This window comes from Fukomys damarensis, unplaced genomic scaffold (assembly GCF_012274545.1).
Source record: "Fukomys damarensis isolate Sample0158 unplaced genomic scaffold, DMR_v1.0_HiC HiC_scaffold_26, whole genome shotgun sequence".
Classification (NCBI taxonomy): domain Eukaryota; kingdom Metazoa; phylum Chordata; class Mammalia; order Rodentia; family Bathyergidae; genus Fukomys; species Fukomys damarensis.
Genome location: NW_022900938.1, coordinates 14,747,637 through 14,769,521, shown reverse-complemented (window position 1 = coordinate 14,769,521; position 21,885 = coordinate 14,747,637). Strand labels below are relative to the sequence as shown.

At 39.6% G+C, this 21,885-nt stretch overlaps 1 protein-coding gene across 2 annotated transcripts in view; it reads left to right on the top strand.

Moving 5' to 3' along the window:
• Ppp1r1c (protein phosphatase 1 regulatory inhibitor subunit 1C) overlaps window positions 1-21,885 on the top strand; it is a 126,944-nt gene that overhangs the window by 60,941 nt on the left and 44,118 nt on the right. For both annotated transcript variants that reach the window (XM_010636798.2, XM_033756381.1), the window contains exon 4: window positions 2,404-2,464. In XM_010636798.2, the coding sequence (XP_010635100.1) occupies window positions 2,404-2,464 (61 nt within the window). The remainder of the gene's footprint in view (window positions 1-2,403; window positions 2,465-21,885) is intronic.

Genomic DNA, 21,885 nt, shown 5'->3' with positions numbered 1-21,885 from the left:
AAGTGTAACTTAGTAATTGTAAAAGAGGCTGCAACCAGGCACTGTTGAAATCTCTGAACAAGGAGACAATATTAGTGGCAGACACCTCTTACAGGGTCTTCTGGTGCGTGCAGCCAAAGCGAACCCCAAAACCAAAGTCTGGAGGGATGAAGTCCTCTGAAGCCTGGCTAACCAGAACTACTGAGTTCACCAAGAAATGTACTCAGATACTAATTCAGCAGCAAGTTGAAAACTGTCATCTTTTGCCCCTCCATATGCTCACGTGGGGGATCAGATAGAATATAAGAATCAAGGGAGCCTAGGGGAGCTAAATTATATAGATTATATAAAATACAAAGGTGGGCGGAATCTCGTGCTCAGAAATGGGGCAAATATTGGCTAGGATGCTCTGTGGACTTCAGAATTAATTCCCATAAGCACACATGTGTAGACATATAGCAATATTACAAAGGAAAATGTGGAAAGAATAGAATATTGCATATCATATCACAAGACTTTTAAGAGCATTTAAAAAGATGTAAACACAAAATTCCTTTCAAAAATTAAGTTTTTACATAACTATAGTTTTTATCGCCTAAGCTTAATTCTGTGTTCTTAAACAACAAAAAGGCACTTTCCTGCAATTAATTTTATACTTGATCTTTGAATATGTGTATGGAAGATACAAAAGAAGTTCCAGAAGTTTCTGTTTCTCAAAATCAACTGGGCATGACTGGAACAATGAAAGTGCCCAGAAACGTCAATTATTCATGCATTTAGCGTTAGTTATCACCCTGCCTGCACCTGTGTGTGTCAGACCAAAGCATTCTACTCCTGAGAAATTTGTTTGTACTATTTGCTCAGTTAATAGGCATTTGGCAACTGGGTGAACTATTTACTTTTTAATAGACTTCTTTTATATCAGGTAAATGTCAAATCTTGATAAAGACTTTGAGGGCCACTAAGCTTTAATTTGAACAAAGAAAAAATGTCTTGGTTCTATTTATAACTTTACGAGACAGATTCTAATTTCTTTCAAGTTTTTTTCATTGTGTTCTTTCTAATATGCATGGAAAGCATAGAACAGTCTTCCCAAAAGTGTCTGGTTATGATATATATTTTACTAAATGTACTTCACCTTTTCAAAGCAAAATAATTGCTCTCACTAAAACTCATTAAGATTCCTGCCCCTGCCCCTTAAAAAATACAAATTCATATGTTATAAAGAAGTTCTTTAAGGCAAAATCTTATATACAGATTTTCATAACATTATGGAATGGTGGTTTTGACAGTGAAATATGTTCCTATTTTGTCATTTTTAAATGGAAAAATATCTTCTTCACTAACTTAATCCTGATCCAGCATGCCAAGGTAAGGGGGTTAGATAGCAACTTTGTTAAGAAAATATTTTTGAACAAATAAGGTGATCTTGTCCCTCCAAAGAAATGGAGACATTTAGACCTGGGCATGTCAATTTATAGAGGCTTATAGATTGTGGTTAGTTACCAAAAGTCCTCCTCGTACCTCTCAATGATTCTGTGAACAGGTATTATTACTCCACAGGCATAGCTGTTGAGGTATACTTCGTGTCAGAGCTCAGGTTTTCTCTCCTCGATGGATTGATGCCTTTTTCTCCTCTTTTGAAAATAGTGTTACTTGGTGAGATAGTAAAAGGAGTCATTTTAAGACTGCAGTTGAAGAACACTGTGATAAAATAGAGTTTACAGCCTCACTACCACTGGCCCATGTATCACTGAACATGTTCATGAGTTCTCATTGATTACAGTTCTCTTTCTTTTTTTTTGTAATTTAAATTGAATTTATTGGTACATTTTAGGTAGACAGTACAGTCACATTCATTACTGGGATCTTGTACCTTTACATGCCAGGTCTTGGTTCTCATTTTTTCCCCTTGTCCCCACCCTCCCTTCACCCCCTCCTCCCCTCCCCACCTTCAAACACTTGAATTCCATTTTTACATTTTTTCATATTTTTTTCCTTTTCCCTTGTTCCCCTTTCCCTATCCATCTCACTGTCCCTACGCCTTTGGTCCTTTTCTTCCTATTTCACGTTGCTAATTGTCCCGTTAGGATCTTGAGTACTGTTTTAGTTTTTCACACCAGAGAACCTATTTGGTATTTACACATGTGTGACTTATTTATTTCGCTTAGGAGTATATCCTCAAAATGCACCCATTTTCCTATGAGTGAATCTAATTTCTCATTCTTTATGGCTGAGTAGTATCCCATTTTCTAGAAAAACCACATCTTCTTTATCCAGTTTCCAACTGACGGTTCTCTTTCTTGATGCAGACGTCAGGAAGCCCTCTGAAGTAAGGCACAGGGCTCATTTCCCTGGCGGGTGTGATGGCCGTGTAGTTTTTATCCAAGTCTAACACTGTCTCTCCTTTCTCTTTGTCCACAGCCACAGAACGCGTCCCCGAAGCAGAGGAAGCAGAGCGTGTATACACCGCCCGCCATGAAAGGTACTGTCCCGGGTCGTGCCTGCGGTGTCAGGAGTACTGCGTCGTGAGTACTGAGCAGGCCGGCTGTGCCGCGGGACCATCCACTAAAACAAGTTAGACGTGGTCTCTGCTGTACAGCCCGGCAGTGTGACATTCATTCAGTGAGACGCTTTCTATTTAGAACTCGGTTTCCTTGAGTAGAATAGGTGATCGAAGAAGCAATAATTAGGGATCTCAGAACCTTAGTCTGGAAATTCAGCTTCCAAATTGATGATAAAGATTTTTCTTTTCTTTTTCTTCGTGTATTTTCTTTGAAGCATCTTTTCCAGAATCTCTACTCTTGCCAGTATTAGAAAATGATTACTATTTTTTTCTTGGCTTAAGCAAAGCAGAATAACGAATTTGGGGGAGATTCGCTCTGAAGTGTGGCCTCCTTGCCTCCTGTCAGGAGAGGCTCTAAGACACACAAGCAAACAGTTACTTGCTCTCATTGTAACAACTGCTGAGTAACAGTTAGGAATGCTAGTTTGAGTTGGGGCACTTTTCCAAAAATTTTCTTCAAAACTGGAACTGCTGGAATTACACGTAAGTGTATCAGTGTTTTGGTGAACATCAATTCTCGGGAAGGATTCTTTGATTTCTCACACAGAAATATCCCTGAGAGGGGGCAGAATCTGTTCAATCAAGCACCTCGTGTTCCAGCCAGGCTGGGGCTGTTGGCGGGGGGGAGGGGGCTCATCACGTGACGGTCCAGCTCCACTTCTACTGCACGGGAGGCCTCAAGCAGCTTCCTCTGGAGGCTGCAGATATGTCTAAATTGGGAGTGAAATTTTCCACTCTGTGTTCTCTCCACATCTGGGGACTTTCTGGGGAGGTGGGATATAAGGGAGGTATTAATAGCTACTGTTGGTAAACTTCCTTCCTGTGTAGCTAACAAACACCATATTGGCTTGTGGTAAGACTGTAGTAAATAATCCAATCATCAACATGGTCGTTTACTCCAGAGTAATTATTAAGACTACTAGGCATCCTGCGTGAGGATAAGCATAATCATTTTAAAGATATTTTTCCCATGTTAAGTGATTTCACATTTTCAAGACACATCAGTTCTGACATCAATGGGCAATGATTGAAAAATATGTGTTCACTCATTTAATTATTTCCTCTGTTCTATTTTGGCTTAGCTTATGCTAAATTAAGCAATGCTGCTATCACATCCTCAGAGAATAATAGTATTATTTTTAAAGGAAAATCTTAAACTCAAAGCCCTGAGAGCCCATGGCACTCATTATATTTAGCTTTACAATAACCTGAGAATGTGGAATCCTAATACTTAAGAAAGTTGGTTCTGTTGTACACTTTTCATATATGCTTATACAGTTGAGCCCCCTGACCTTACCCCTCAGTAACAACCATGTGTGGTCATGAGTTATAGGCTTAAGAAAGCACAGTAATTCTTTCCAGAGGATGTTAGGGTCTTAATACCAGTCCTTTAATTTCTCATTTATAGCCAATAAATATCTTTGTGACTCTTCTGCTTATGAAGAAAGAGAAAGACAAATCCATGTTTTATTCAGTGTATCTGTCCCGAAAAGCTTAAAAATGAATACTTCAAGACAAAATTAAGCAGTGGTAACATATGGTGCATTGCGAACATATTAAGAAGATTTAATCATAGAAAACATAACAACAAAGGAAGTGTTATTGAGATGCTAAGTATAGTAATACAATTTCTTGAGATGTATAATTCTTCATATTGCAATGGAACATGGAATTACTAAGATTTAAAATGTTTCATGTGAGAGCAAAGTACCAACAGATGTGATTAACAGTTTTGACAAAATTTGCTGCGACAAAAAATCAACTAGGACTTTATGAAGGATCCAGTGAGGAACTGATTAGTAAAACAAAACAAAACATGCAAAAAAAAAAAACTAGGAAGACTCCTTCCTTCTCTCTTACTCAGGTGTGAGGTGTTACTTGGTATCAAAGTCAAGGTCAGGAGAGATAGTCCCTCCCACTTACACCATTTCACCTTGATCTGTAGACTGCTGCCCTCTCCTAAGCTCATTAAGGTCTCCCCTTCTCAGACACCGTGCAATTTTGTCCATATGAATATCCTCACCAGCTAGAACAATATCTGGTACATAGTAGGTACTCAATTACTTCCTGAATAACTGCACTGTAATGAACTGGGAATCTTGTCACACTGTCATTGACTCGAAAGTAAGTATCACATGAGCCTCGTCATACTGATGTCAGACTTGTGACTCTATTTCTGTTTTTTCTTTGCTTTTTCCTCTGGCCAATTCTCCCTCTACACCTACACTTGGTTATTCATATGCTTCCATTTTTTTATATTTCATTTCTCCCCACTCCCATTCCCCCTGATCAAAAAGAAAATATGATTTGATGGATTATTGCTATGGCTTGGATAAGTATTCCCCAAGGGTATCTACGCATCAAACGCCTGGTTTCTGCTTGTCCTACTGTGAGGAGCATTTAAGAGGTGGGATGTATGGGGTGCACCCTTGAAGGAGATTGTGAACCCCAGGCCCTCTTTTCTCACTCTTTCCTTCTGACCATGAGCTGAGGAGTTGCATTCTATCATGTACTCCCAGTACGATGGGTAGCATCACCACAGGCCCAACATACCATGGACTGGAGCCTCGAAAACTGGGGTGCAAAATACATTTTTTTCATAAATTATCTCAAATATTTTGTTATGTTGACAGAAAGATGAATAACACAGTTACCACCTGGAATTGTGGATCGGTTGTGCTGGGTTCTTCAGAAAGGTCACCTCATGGGAGTTCTGGAGGTCTAGACCTCTCCCTCCCTCCCTGTCTCTCACATTTGAGCACCAGGTCTTACGGACTGAACCCCTTAGAATCACTCTCCTCCACCCTCTTCTGTCATCTCCAGTGTCACCACCATATTCGAGTCACAATTCTCTCTGCCGACATATAATGGGGTCACTCTCCATGCAGTCTTCCCCCTCTTGTCTCCCATCTGTTTTCAACATTATAGCCAATGTGAACCCCATAAAACACAAAAGTGATTATGCTGAGCCTCTAATGAATCCCCACTGCCTTTAAGTGAAATTTATGTTCCAAAACAAGGTTTTCAAAGCTCGTTGCCTATTGTTCCAGTCTGTTTCTTCTTGTCTCACTCCCTAGAGTAAAAAGAGGACTGAGATGGAGCATTTATGAGATGAGCACCCGTTCATCCGTCCCTTCACCCGTCCTTCCATCCACCTACCCGCCTATGCGACAGAGCACCTCCCAGAGTACCTCCCAGGGGCCAATGACATTGACAAATATGAACAAATGCCACACCGGTATTTTATCAGCTTCTCAATGCACTAAGCTTTTTCTGGATTCGCACACAAAAATAAGAAAGCATGCTTTCGTTGACCTAGAGTGTGTTCTCCTGTTTCTTTTTTGTCATTCTTCATCTGACCAACTCCTATTCATCTTTAAGCCATGTCTTTAATGAGTCCCTGAAAAGTGCTTTTCTTAACAATTCATAATGTATACTCTACATTTAATAAACACTCTATTGATCCTCTCTGGAGTTATAAATTTTCCATAGTTCTTTCATTTCAGATAGCACAATGCACAATTATCTACTTAGGTTTTCTCTCTCCATCTAGCTCAGAAGTGACCTAGATGGCAGAAGTGAGAATATCTATATTGCTCGCTCTCATGTTTCTAGGACATAACGGTGATTGGAACATAAAGAATACTCATAAATGTATTTTTATACAATTAAAAGCATATATCCAACTCCATTTTTGGCAAAAGAATATTTTCTTCTAGCTTCTTTGTGGACAGTCTGACTGCTACAGAGAGCTTTCTCAAATAAGTCCTTAGAAATGTACATTTATGGACTCTTCTACAACTTGTTACAATTTATGGCACATTTAAAAATGACTAATATTGACATATTTCAAGGCATATATCAGGTTCTTGTCTCAGCCTGACGTCTTTTATGCCTGCCATTTAGTTTTTTATCATTCATTATTAACTGCCTCATAAATTGAATTGTGTCTATATTATTCTAGAAGTACATCTTCTAAAGTCAACCTCATAGTTAAAGTGTGAGCTGACCAGTAGGGAATGGAGACTGATATTTGTCTGATATTTCTTTTATTTATTTATTTTCTTTTACTACCACCCCAAATCTGACTTGCTTTTTCTGGCAACTGTTTACCTTGTTGACAAATAGAGAGTTGACCACATAGTCACAATTTATAATCCTTATAAATACACTGTCTTCCAAATTTACCATTTATTCCTCCTTTTCAACTTTAAGACCTCCTATTTTTTTCTGGGCAGAAACCAAGTCAGCACTATCATCCCGAGATCTTCTACTGTCAGAGTCAGCTGTTCAGTCAGCATGTCATATTTTGTCCTAATTCTACTTCCAATTATCTCAATAGGACGCCATCCACAGCGAAGATAAACTTATCTTTTGTATTTTTATCCAAGGATATAAGATTTCCAAGCAGAGCAGGACCCAGAGAGCCCTATGGTACACGTTTCTTATTCTCGTTGGCACTGACCCCTGAATATCACCATCTGACCAGCTGTGGGATGGACTTACAGCACTGGGAAACAATCCCTTCAAAGCCAAGGATCCCGTGGCACTCTTGTTAGATAGTTGTTGTATTTTAGGTTCCTTGTGCTGATTACATTTTTCTCACAGCTCAGTCATCATCTAAGATGTATATTATGCACGCATAACAAATGATGCTTGCATACAAAACAGACCTGCTTTTTCATTACCTTGTGTAGTACATTGCTTTGTGATTACTTAAGTAGAAAGTTCTGAAGTGTATCAGAAAAATGACAGCCAGTGATGAATGCTCTTCTGGCATTTGTTTATATGGTGGTCAGCACTATAATTTACACAACAATCAATTAAATTATTGTTGGATCACTTGAATTATGTTTTCAGAAAAGCAAAGTGGATTTGAATCTTGGGACAGGAAATGGCTGGCTCATTTCTACTCCCATTGTGTGTGTGTGTGTGTGTGTGTGTGTGTGTGTGTGCGCATTTTACTGGAATTCAAATGCCTTCCACTAAAGACAGCAAAGTAAGTGTTATTGATTTAAATGAAATCTGAACATTAAACAAAGCAGCTGACTGAAAATGGCTTTGTCTAGCAGAGCCTATTAGTATTACATTACCGTTCTTAACAGCAGAGTGAGTCAGATTTTTCATTTACTTCTGCAAAACATCTTCATCCTCTCATCCTTTGTCATTTCTTACAAAAAAGCCTTAGTTCACTGTTCAGATTGTTCTCCTGATATATCAGCTAAATCTTCAGATGCTTGAGGGATTTTTAACCTTGAAGGCTTTCTTTCTGCCCGTGACAGCTGTGATCATGACATTTTATTCTAATCCAACCTCTTCTCATAAGAAAGCAATATTTGCAAATAAGGAATAACTCAGAGAGGGATCACAGGGGCCCAATAAGAAGGCTAAACTGGTCTTTGGAGGATGGCAGATGACAGTAGTGAAAACAGGACCGCGAAGGGTAACTTTCCAGTCAGAGAAGGCTGCTGATCAGGTGACATCATGGGACACAAGACGAAAGTGTCCAGACTCTGAGGGACAAGGGATCAGGACTCAGCCTCAGCAGCATGACTCGTTATCCATGTAACTTGCATAAACAAAACAATCAATGGGCTAACCTCATAATAGTAAAATGAAGATGCAGGATGGCAAAATGGGAGCAAACCCAAACAAAAGGTGTAAAGAAACAGCTTGGAACAATGCAAATTATGCAGGATCATTTTGAATAATTGAGCCCTGGGTGGAGAGGGAGGCACATCCCTTCTCCTTTTCCACCTAGGTCTGCAGAGGGGAGGACAGAGGGTCTGGGTGCTGGAGTTAGAAGGGGTGAACAAGCGTGGAACGAAATGAAATCTCTGCTACAGTTTTGGTCTCATTGCTGTACTAATGGAAAAGTCAGTTTCCGGGCGCCTGGTGCTAAGAAGCGTGTGGATTTGCAAACTGTGCAATGTCCAGGCCACTTTACTGAGCTCAGCATCCTCAGTCTTGTGAAGTTATCGCTCATGTTTTGCTTGCTCTTAAACAAAATCCAGGTTTCCCTTTAATTCACTCATTCCTGCCCTCAGGCCTATTTCTCAGTTGACAGATTCCTCTCAGAGGTATTGATATTTAAGTTACGAAGACCTGTGTTTCAAAAATCTCAAGAACATTGTGACGGTTAATGGTGGATCTGGGGTTGCTAAAGTAGATTTTACAAAAAATATTCCTTGCCAGAGGAATGAATATGTAAACATGTATTTATGTGAATGCAGCCTAGAATTAGACAACCCAGGCAAATTCACCATGAGATGTTGAACTGTGACCAATTTACCCTTTCTGATTTCAAAACTATTAAATCGTGACTCAAAAAAATTCTCAAAAATAATCACCAGCCATGTTTTCCTGCTCACATCACCCCCTCAACAGTGAAATTGGAGGCAGGACAGAGGGGCCAAGATCTTCCAGCTTCTCATCGTCTTCCACACACATAGGTCCTTTTTTAAAATATTTCTCTCCCTTTGTGGGTGTCCACCAGGTAGGCATCACACCTGCCTGTCTCGGTTTTCATTGTTTGTGCTGGCTAAATTTATTCACTCTCCAGGGTGGGACTTATTTATTCAACTCAAGAAACATTTAACAGGATTTTTAGATAACAAGGAATGTTCTAAATATACCCAAATCTTACTTTAAAAAAACCTAAGTGCACTTCTATTTTTAGATTCATTTCCTTTGCTTCTCTTTAATTTCTTCCACTGAGTTTTAAGTTAATTTTATCTTTGAGTGTGGCGTGTGGGTCAGGTTGGAGGACTATCTAAGAATGTGCCCTCCCTTGGAAGTCACAGAATTGTCATTTTTTCCTGAAGTGGTCAATCTCATGTGATATCACTCAAACTTTGAAAATGGAGAACACCGTTGTCAGTACAGTTCCATCCATTCATCTATATACAGTTCCTATTTTTAAATTAATCTGAGGTTTAAGATTACAAATACGTCTGTATGAATCACATTCGAATTTTAAAATTGCTTGGGATCTTAGAAACATGGGAAAAGATAAACTCACTCATTTGGTTTAGACAGCTGAATCAAGAGTTGTTGTCTGAGGATCTCTCCCAAATGTGCAATGGCAACATTCATTTGTGTAAATACGGATAATACACTGCCACAGATCACAAATGAGGTGTTCCTCTGAGTGCTGCATTACAGTGATGTGGAAGCAGTGGTGAAAAGCAAAGTCCCAGCCCACCAGGAGAGTGCTCTGGGGGAAGCCTCCCACTCTGGATGGATCATACCCCGGTTAAGCCCTTAAGTATGCATTTATGCAGATGCATCAGGAATGTGAGGACAACCACGCCATGCCTCATGGACAGGAAGACAGGGCCATTGTGTTAGGGTTCTCTACAGGAACAGAATTCGTAGAAGATGTGTGTGTACTTATGTAAGGGATTTATTAGGTAGGCTTACATGATCAGAGACAGTGGAATCCACAATGGCCATCTATGTGCCAGGGAGCCACAGTACCCAATATCAGTTGAAGGTTGAAGGTTGAAGCTTGCTGTAGAGAGGCCAGTGTGAGTCTGCCTTGGAAGATCGAAGAGACTGGAGACTGATGTCCAAAGGCAGTGGTGAAGGCAATGGTGTCCAAGACAGAAGCATTTCTGTCTTTTCCTCTTTATTCCATCCAGAATACAGACTTGTTTGTTGGTGCCACCCACATCCAGGATGAGTCTTCCCGCCCCAGTGCATAGCCTACATGTCAATCACCCATGGCACAGACAGAACTTACTAATCTGCTAGGGGTTCTAATGCAAGCCCAGTGAACACATCACAGTACTGATCGTGCCACTTTCGGCTCACGGAGGTACAGTCATAATTACACAAGTGACTGGAGAGTACAACAGACCAAGTCATGGTAAAGGGGAATGCATGGCTCACACTGTTTTTCTTCTTCTTCCTCTTCCTCATGTGCACTTCAGAGTGTTGCCGATAATACTGTAACGGAGACAGTGAAATCCTGCATGGGCCACCACAAAGACAGTCCCTGCCAGCCAACCGTCTAAATCGGTCCCACTGATGGGACTATCTAGACATCACTTTCCTACATGTTTGCAAATCCTTGTGCTTCTGATTCCATTTGGAAAGTTCAGATTTGCATATTAATCTTTATAATCTTTTAAAACAGAGCAAATTTCAATTCAAATCATATAGCTTAAAAGTAATATTCTAGAACATTTCTGAATTTACAGAAAAGCTGGGAAGATAGTACGGAGTGTGACAGTCTATATAGTGCATACCCAGTCATCACTACTACCTATGCCTTACTGTTATAAATAATATACAGCTGTATCTAATTTGTTATAAACAATACATCAGAACTGATAAATTATTATTAGTGAAAGCCCATATTTTATTTGTATTAGTTTTCTTAATGTTCCTGTTATGGTTTACATCTGGATGTCCCATGTACCCATATGTGGGACTTTGGACGGTAATTTCATCACGGGGCTTATAGCTGACTTGCTGTTGGGAGGTAGGGGTGGAAGGGGCGGGTCGCTGGGGGCGTGGCCTGGCAGACTTACATCTCTCCAGTTCCTCTCTTCCTCTCTTTTTCTGGCCTGCCATGCCACACCTTGAGCAGTTGTCTTCCTCCATGCCCCTCTCTGCCATGCTATCCTGCCTCAGAGCCAACCAACTATGGGCAAAAACATGAACCCAAACAAAGCCTCTCCTCCCTTAAAATTGTGGGGAAGTTGTTGGGTATTTTGTCCCAGAGACTAGGAAAGTGATTAAGTCCATCTTCTGTCCCCGGAATCCACCTGGGGTTCTATGTATACCAAGGTACCTGTAGTTTTGTCTCCTTAGGCTCCTCTTGGCTCTGGCGGACAACCTCTCAGACTTCCGTGGTTTTGACGACCTTGAGCATTTTGAAAAGTATTGGTTGAATATTTTCTGATTTCCCATATTGGGATTGATCTGATAATTTTCTCATGATTAGACCAGGAAAGTGGGTGTTTTTAATGGAAGAAAAACTACAGAGACAAAGTGACATTTCCATTGCATGAGAGGAAGGATGCATGCTATCAACATGACTGACCCTCCGTCTTAGGTAGCGTTCATCGGGATTCCCAGGATTCTCCACAGTAAAGTAACTTCCTTGCTCCCTTTCCATACTGTATCACTCTTTGGCATGAAGTCACCATGTGTAGCTCACAATGAGTGGGAATTACACTCCACCTCCAGAAAGGAAATGTATATAGACCCAAGTTCGATCCCTCGTACTGGGAAAATAAAAAGGAAATGTATATACATAAATAGTTTGGAATTTCTTGCCTCTCCTTTCCCATTAATCTACTTATTCAGTCATTTATTTTTATCTTTCTGGTTACACAGATACTTATTTTAGAGTTTGGATTTAACCCAATACTTCTCTTGTTTTTTCTCATTGAGTTTATTGGTACATTTTAGGTCTACAGTACAGTTACATTCATCATTGGGATCTTGTACCTTTACATGACAGGTCTCATTTTCTCCCCTTGTCCCTGCCCTCCCTTCACTCCTCCTCCCCTCCCTCTTTACAAACACTTCATTTCCATTTTTTCATTTTCTCATATTTTTTAAATTTTCCTTTATTAGCTTTCCCCTACCCTTCCCACATACTTCTTTATTTGGTTGGCTAAAGAAATAGTACCAGCTTTGGCCATTAGGAGCCTTTTCAGTTGACCGTGTGCCTTTGACATATCCCAGAAATGTGGGTGTTGTTTTTCATTTGTTTATTTTAATGCGTCATTACTTTTTGGCACTGCAAGATACTTACTCTTTTGTGTATTTCTTGCCCTAGCCTTACAATTAGCCATTTCTTCAGGAAGCCCTAAATTAGAACTTAATTCGTATTTGAGTTGGTACACTATAAAATGTTTGTGCAATAAATGGTTGCTAAAATTGAGAAATATCTCTTTTTCTGTGCAAAAATATACATGAGCATGTGCATTAGAGTAGGAGTAATAATGTTACACTACTGGCACTCTAAATGTACATATTCCATCTTGGGCTGGGGATTTAGCTCAGTGGTTCTGCTGCCTGCCTTGCAAGTGCAAGGTCCCAAGTTTGATCCCCCGGTACAAAAAAAAAAAAAAAAAAAAAAAAAAACAAAATTACAACCGCCAAAAATATTAGCGTGCCTTGCAAGCGCAAGGAGTCAAGTTCGCCCCCCCGGAAAAAAAAAAAAAAAAAAAAAAAAAAGCTGATATTCAGCTGCTACACATATTCCATTATTGCTAATGCTAATGGTAGTTTCAGAAAGAAGAATAAATAATGCCTTAATAGTAAAATAAGCAGATGTCATCAGTGTGGCCTTGCCCTCCATTACCAAATACAGTGTTCTCTGATGTTTTCTAGGACAAGACTCAGAGATGTGGAATCAATATTAGGTTTACAACCTTCTTGGAAATTGGCTGTTGACTTTACTTAAAGCAGAGATTTACAAAACTCACATTTATAACACCTTATATTTGTGTAGTGCTTCAACAAATGAAATCTGTTTTGTATAATTTATTTGCTTTTTACAGAAAAGAATGTAAAGTAAGTGGTATGTTTTAGAAAAGAAAGTGAGGCTCACAGAAAAACAGGATTCCCCATTTTGATAAAAGCCTTTTTGTGTTAGCATATCCTATGAAATTCTGTTGGAATAGCAGTGGTCTTCATTTTTCCCATTTGTCCATTTGTCCTGTTTCCCTGACTAGAATCCAAAGATCCTCTAATATCATAATTTAAGGGAAATGTTTTTATAAAAACTTTTCATATCATTTTCTACAAAATGTGTAGTTTCTTTGGTCTTAATGGTTGGTTTGTTTGTTTTGCTTTTTGAGACAGGGTCTTATTATATGGTTCAGGCTGGTATTGAACTCGCTGTGTAACCCAGGCTGGCCTCAAACTTGTAGCAATCCTCCTCCCTCTGCCTCCCAAGTGCTGGGATTACCGGTGTGTGCCACCACGCCTAGCTATAGTTTTTGTATTTTAACTCATGTTGTAGTCCTAAACACCACACAGTGTATAAAAACCAAGTTTTCCTTTAGTCTTGCCTCTCTTCAGTGCACCTTCCCTTCCCTGAACAGCTGACCACACAAATCTCTCTTTTGCTCTATTTTTTAAACAATCCTTTAAATATTTTTTTAGTGTATGTTGTAGTCAGGGTTTGCAAAGGAACAGATTAATATGGGACACATAATTTATACAGGTTTATTTTATAATAGTCACCCAAAAAGTCAAATGCAGAGGAGTCAAGAGATTAGACCCAAAGAATCCAGCTGAGGGCCTGGATCCCACAGCTATATCCCGCGCAAGTCCTGCTGAAGGCCTAGAGTCCGAGGCAATGCCCTCCATGAGTCCAGTGGCGGAGGCCTAGAGACCATGGCAATGTCTCATGCAAGTCCAAATCAAGGGTCTTCACCCAAAAGGCTCAAAGGCCAGTGGTGGAATCCAAACATCCTGTGCCAGCAGGGTGAAGGATTTGTGCCACAAGGCTGAGGAATCTATAGTGGAGCCAGGAAGTGATACTCGAGGTGAAGATCAAAGCTCCCCTGACGAAAGTAGCAGCCATTCCCAGTGACAGCAAGGACATGAGCCCTCCTCCGACAAGAACAGCCAAATTTGCATCAGGAAAACCAACCACAGCCAGGCGTGTTGGCACACACCTGTAATACCAGCACTTGGGAGGCTGAGGCAGGAGGATCGCTGTGAGTTCAAGACCAGCCTGGGCTACAGAGTGAGTTCCAAGTCAGTCTCAACTATATAGTGAGACCCTGTCTCAAAAAACAAACAAACAAACAAAAACAAAACAAACAAAAAAACACCCACAGCATGCTTCTCCTAGAAAACCAAAAGCCCACAATCTTCCCCTTCAGTCCTCCCATCTAAGTACTAATCAGGCCCAACCCTGCTTGGTTTCCAAGATCAGATGAGACTGGGTACATTGAGGGTGGTATGGCCGTAGGCCCCCTCCAGTTCTCTTTCTGTGCTGCTAGCAACAATGCTCAGGTGGGTCTTCCATGTTAGGGACCTGAGCCGCCATCGCAGGCTGTATTCTCCTGGTTCTTCTTGCCTCTTAAAGTGACCTCATGCTCTTATCTTTAGTTTCCCTCCCTCCAAGGCCACAGCAGTCTGGAGAAGTCAAACCTAAGTTTCTGCAGGACTGAACCCATAAAAGGCAACCTGGCCTGTGATAGATTGAAAGTAGCCCACTCCTCATAAATAAGCAATAGCCCAGCCCAAAACCAATAAAAGGATCTTCCTTTCTTTGTTTCTTCCTCTTCTTCCTCCCCCCTCCCCTCCTCCTCCCCCTCCTCCTTCTTCTTCCCTCTCTTCTCTCTCCCTGACCTGCCTTCCCTAGTAAAGTCTCCTGTCAGACTCTCAGTGTTGCTGAGCATCACTGTGCCTCTACATTCCATACCCAAACCACGCTGATTCGGTTCAGCTGCGTATTCGCAGTTGACCATTAGTTAATCCACCACAGTGTAAGAACCTGGAAATCATGTGCAGAGCAATTTATGATCTTGGCATCCTCATCCCTTGCTACCCTCCTGGCCCCAGCTATTTTTTTATGCTGCAGCAATGCTGGGCTGCAATTAGGTCCTTGACAATAATACAAGGTCTCTCAGCTTCACGATTTTCTTCTGCAGCCACATTTGCTAGAAGGCTTTTTCTCGGCACTGCGCTCCACTTCTGTTCTAAATCCTCTGATCCGTGCTTCTTTAAGACTCAAAAGCATTGTAAGCACTTGTTTGTCTGATCTTCTGGACTGTGAGTTATTTATTATTTCAGGACAGAGTCAATGTTAGGAATATTCTTTGTCTTCATTTGTATTGTAGAAGACTCTTAATAAAAGTTGGATCCATAGGTGAGAAGTCTTTCTAACTAAAAAATATGTATATCCTGGCTTAATTTTAGCCAGTGGTATATTTTATTCATTCACTCATTCATCCTACAAGCATCTATAAAATGCCCATCATCTGCCAGGTCTCCCATTAGGCTCCGTTAGGTTAGGGTGAGCTCTGTGCAGTCCCAGTCTATAGGACAAATGTGGTCAGATGGGAAGGAAACACAGGAGGCGATAGCCCACTCTGTCACTGCTGGGGAGGACTTCATCGAGGAAGAAATGGGCTTCACCTATTGCTTGAGGGAGTTTGAGCAAGAAACACGAAGGGTGAATTCCAGAGGGAGTGTGACAGATGCGGGAGCGCAGCATGAGAAGCGACATGGGACCTCTGAATATCCCAAGCAGGGATGGAATCTGTGGGAGAGAGAGGCCTGGACATGAGCAGGGGTGCTTGTCCCTGCCTTCTGGGCTTTGCTCAGGACCCGGGACTTTATGTGTAGACAGGAGTGCACTTCAGAATAAATTTTAAGATTACTACCATAAAGAAAGATAAATTTGGGGCTGGGGATTATTTAGCTCAGTGATTCCACCGCCTGCCTTACAAGTACAAGGACCCAAGTTCCATCCCCAGTACCACAAAAAAAGCAAAAGAAAGATAAACTTGGTTCACTTGTAGGAAAATGGATGCATCTTGAGACCATGATCTTAAGTGAAATAAATTAGACACACAAATTTAAATATTTCACAGTTTCTCTGACAGAAAAAGCCCAAATTATAAATAAAGAGCAAAATAAAAGATAGATAATAGGAAGCAGAGAGCTTGCTCTTTCTCAAATGCAAAGGGGATCAGTCAAGAGGTTGACGGAAGGGAAAAGGAGGGGAGGAAAAAGAATACCATGAAAATGTGTTATATACATGTGCCAGCTCCACGCGGAATGTAAACCTTAGGTACCGCAAACACGCACTGATAGAAATAAATCACCACACTTTTGTGAATGCTTTCAAGACATGGGATGGGGAGGAGGGACAAAGAAGTTGACTCACAAAGTTAATTTTTAAAAATTAGACTCTTCACAGTGAATTTGCCTCAGTTCACCATCCGGCTTCCATGGCTTTTATTTATATGACCAACCTGGTTTTCCTTTCCTGAATCAGAGCTACAACTTGTGAGCAATTGAAATACTCATCATATTAGCTGCCAAACAAATTAATAGAAATCCAAGTTAAAATGTGTTATGATATAAAATGTGTTAGGATGTGAAATGTGTTATGATATAAATTAAGAAATTGAAGATAGGATTACATTTTTCACAAACTTATGCTGGTCTGTAAAACTTTTCTAAACATAACCCCCTTAAAACCTTATATTATTGTTTGAAGTCCAAAAAAGGAATCCGATCTGTAAGATAATTTTAAGAATAGTGTCATTAATCTTTCCTAAGTTGGTTCTTTCTCATGATGATGTACCCCACGTTTTAGTTGTGGCAGAACTAACTGTACTTTCTCTGTTGAGGATTTTCTTGTGGGACAGTAAAGAGTATCAATATTCCCATCAATCAAGATGCAAATATTTATTAACTTGAACTCTGTGCAAAGTTCTGGACTGTGTATTATTTTAAACAAATCAACTACCAAGTTCTAAACACCCTAGGACAAGTTTGAGGAAGGTTTACAATCTCAATTCTTTCATTAAGAAGCAAAGTACCAAGTAGGAGCAAGAGTGTCCAAAGGTTATGGTTTCAGGAAACTTCTGGGCCCATGACATGAAAAGTACATTGAAATTAGGATCTGTATTCTCTATTGTATCCTTTCTGGTATAAAGACCAATAGAAGCCATGCTGAGCTTTCCTTTTCCTTGGTAGCTAGGACAAAGTGCTAATATATTCTTTTAATCGGTATTTTATGCACAGGACTCTTGAGCCATGTTGTGACATTGTATAGTCAATACCCATTTTATAATCGATACCTGTTTACATGATGGTATTGACTTCCAATGAGCTAACCTAGAGTTACATGCTTTCATCTGTACATCACCCCAAACACACTTCCACTGTACGTGTAGCTGGCGCTCGAATTTATAGAGGTCTTTGGGAGCTTGGACTGGCCCTCATCTTGCTCCTCCTGAATGTGAGGCTGCAGCTCACTCTATCACCACTATTATTTAACTGTTAGAGTCCTTCGTTCTCCCTGACCCCGAAAGTCTAGCGTAATAGGAACAGGAAACGGCAGTGGGGATAGCACACGGGAAGTAGCTTCTGGGGATGCGGGAGCCGGTGCCTGAGGAGGACAGAAGCAGAAAATGGGCGCAGCTCCTCACTTGCAGGACAAAAGGTGATCAAAACAGTGACCTCGTATTAGGAAGAGAAAAGCTTGCACTGTTTATGATTTTTATTTTTATTTTATTTTTATTAGTACAGGTTTGTAGTACATGAAGATTACGTTCATTTTGGGCAACTGGTACAAGTGCAGAACACGCTTTAATTCTTCTTACTTTCCTTCTCCCCACCCTCTCTCCCACCTCTCCGTCTCTTGGTCCCCTTCTCATCTGCAAAATGTATATTTTAAGAGGCAAGAAAGTGCACTTGGAAAGATTTAAAATTTGACTTTTAAAAACATATATTTTACATCATGTGATGTGTGCTCCACGTTACAGGAAATTATAGCGCTCGTGCCCTGCTGTCCTTTCTTTTTCTGAAACCTTCATTTTGTGCTCGCCGATAGGTTTTTCAGAGGTGGGGGATGATGGGAAATGGGGAGCAGTTGGAGTTCAGGGCTCGTGAGCTGGCACCGCGGACCTTCCAGGGCCCCGGCAGGGGCGCAAACACACGCAGCTTCGTAAGCAATTTTGCCTGGGTCAGTAGTTCATGTCCGATGTGCTGCAGAGTTTTCCTGAAACTCTTTCTCAAACATCTAACGGGAAAGCCAGACGTTCAAGATTTCTTCCATGCCGTACAGAGTGGTTTATCTGGTTTCAAAAGTTAAAATCTTGCCTTAAAACAATAGGTGTTTTTCTTTTAGAGCGATGAATTTTTGGACCAAATTAAAATGCCTTAGCTTTTCAGTGTCACCAATAACCACTCTGAAAGCCCTTCATATGGTTTATTATTATTAATTAATAATTAGAGTAATACTTATTCTTTAATACTGTGATACTTGGAAAGGTATTTTATTTGATTCTAGGTTCCTATTAGCTAATTAGCCTACATAAGACGGAAGTCTGAATATCCTGGTTCAAACATTGAAGAGAATGTCCTTTTTGAGTCCATTTTATGTTCATTAGACAAGTTTTGCTTCACTTTATAGTAGTTCTGGGAAAAGGCAAATATATTTCTTGTATTGAGAGTTACCACTGGATGACAAAGTTTACATTGTGTAAAAATAGGTCTTAAAATAGATTTTTGTGTGGCAAAAAAACAAAAACCCAGTTTAAAACTTACTGTATTTTTAATAGGCATTCATAATAAGTGGTCTTTTACTTATAGATTTTAAGTTTGGCTCTACTTTTTATTACATTGATATTTGACTTGAAAAAATTCTTTTTGTGAGAAGTAGTCTGGATCTTTTAGTATAGTTCTTAGTGCCTTTAGCACTTTATATAAGTCAAGGATTTCGGGCATCTAGAAGAATGAGGTAAAATGAGCTACCCCCTCTTTCCATCCATTCGTCTTCCTTAAAATCATAAATTAAGTGGTATCTACTAAGGCTTATGATGTCATTAAAGGTATAATGTGTGTAAAAACCAGGATGGAGGAATAGAAGGAAGGACTATTGGTTGTTTTGTTTTGTTTTCTTTTGGTTTAGTTTGTTTGTTTGTTTTGTTTTTTGAGGGTCTCACTATGTAGTTCAGACTGACCTGGAACTCACTATGTAGACCAGGCTGGTCTCGAACTCACAGCGATCCTCCTGCCTCAGCCTCCCGAGTGCTGGGATTACAGGCATGCGCCACCATGCCCGGCTAAGGAAGGACTATTGGATCTACAATTTCCAACATTACTCCCTCTTTGTGTTTTAAATCTGAAATGAAGTTAATGAGGTCAATCAGGACTCTCTGAAATCTTCTAGCCATACTATTGATCCTTGATGAAATTTCCCCTCTACACAATAAATTCATTAGTGTTTGTGAAATAATTCCTTTAAAATGTTTTTTACTGATCTTTCACAATTATGTACACCTATAGAATTTTGTTTATACCATTTCACATGCCATGTTTTTCAACTATTAGATGACTCAACTGGATTTTAAATAACATACCTGTACACCCTCGCATGAAGAAATGTGGGAGAGAGATTTGTCTGCCAGATTCTTAACCTGTCTGAGAATGTTAAGTTCTTTGAACTTTTTTATACCAATCTTACGGCATCCTAAACATTTTGAAAATAGTAATACAGTTAATTTTTCTTTGGGCTGTCTTAGAAGATGGTAGGCAAAATGTCATTTGATTATTATTTTATTATGTCATTAATCTATAATTATTGGGCCAACAGATGCACCTCAAGGCAAGTTCTAATATACTTTATATTAAAAATAAAGTACAACATGAACACTAATTTATATAAATGAAGACTAAAATTCAAACAACACACATATAAGGCAAAATGTTTCAAATCTTAATGTAGACTTTGTTACATTAAAGCAGTTTGTTTTTGACTAACATGAAATATGAATTTAAATTATATTTTGGATTAAGATACATTTCCTGAGAGCTCAACCCTAACGAAAAGGAGAAACACCTGATAGTCTTCATTTTAATTAACATATCAATATACTGAAATTAGCTGTGTGAAATATTACAAAAGTAAATATCACGGGGCCTCCTTGTCTATGCCAAGGCTTGCTTTCATCTTATCAAGATTAATTAATTGTTGAATCACCATGGGTCACATGTTTTACTTGTAAGTCCAGACCGAATAATTCTTTGCATTTATATCAGCATCCCTAGTTTCCCAGACAGGCAGCTTAATCCTTGAGATATGTAGCATATATATATTACATAATTGTGTAATTATTCAATAGACTAGAGCAGATCCCATGGAGCCACTCCAATGTGTGCTGGATAAATAATGTTCTGTTTTACCCCTAGTAATTGGCTAATGGATCCCCTTAGGAGTATTTTGATCCCTTAGATAAACACCAAATGAGCTAGGGCAGTTGAGTCAGTATTTTTCCCCCCATTGGCAATGGAACCAGAAAGGTTTCCCACGCGAGTGACCTGGTGACATCAACTGCTTGCAACCACATAGCTCCCTCTGCTGGTCTACAAAATTTCAGAAGTACAAGTAGAAAGCAATGTTAACTAGAGCCCCGTAAGAGAAAAATCTGTAATTTTGTTATGAAATGGGATTAAGCTAAATAAATAACAGAAAGACTTGTCATTTTGATTGTTCATAAATTGCGAAGTACTCCACTAACTGCCTTTAACCATTCAATTATCTGAAGTAGACAGACAGGTACCCAGAAATCAACAGGTATATATTTTGGACAAGGCTATCTAAAGTAAGCATCATGAGTCCATCAGCCCTGGTTTAATACTACCTGTCTTCCATATAGCAGAAGATGACCACGGGAGCCTTATGCTACTCTTACTCTATGTGAAACAGAAGCAGATAAGCTGTGAAACAATGAATGTCCTTTGCAAACTGACCAATTAAAATTGATGACCATCTTCATTTGGTACAGGCTAAAGTTAACCAAAAAAAAAAAAAAGATGCAGAGTAAGTGAACCATTGGCTTGAATTCCAGCTCTGACAATTCAAATATGTATGATCTTCCTCAAGTTAGTGCTCTTCTCCACTCTTACTCCTGCACATCTATAATTGGAAATAATTTCAGAGAGTCACCCTGAAGAGTAAACACAATGCTGTCTGAGTCCAGCTGAGCCTGGCAGAGGCACATCTGAACTGCAGTCACAGTGTTCCTGAGAAATCTGTGTCCTCCTCCAACGCAACAAATGATTCAGAATGTCAAAGAGAAATAATCCCCCTCCCAACATTCTGGAAGCATGTCTGGCCACATAACACATGGTCATCGTATAATATAGTTTTTATTTTTATTAATACATGTTTGCAGTACACAGCATTTACATTCTTTGTGTGGAGTTGGTATGTGTACACAACACGTATAGTGATTCCTTTGTTCATGCCTTTCCTTCTCCCTCTCCTTTCTTTTCATTTCTTAGTCCCCTTCCTATTTGTGAAAGAACTATCTCCTTGCTTCTTATGATCTATCTTTTAATTTGCTTTTTGTTTATAATTTGTGTTTCTCATATAAATGAGAAGCCATGTGATACTTAAGCTTGCCTGTCTGATTTATTTCCCTTAACATTACAGTCTCAAGGTGTACTTTTACTATAGTTACATCATCTACAATCAAATTCTATTTATTTTTTGATAGGGAGACAAAAATCAGAAATATAGTTGACCTTATAGAATTGTAGATCACAGAAACCATTAAATCATGCTATAAAATAAGGTAGGTAAACAGTAGATTCTGATGAAGAGGATGTAGATAATC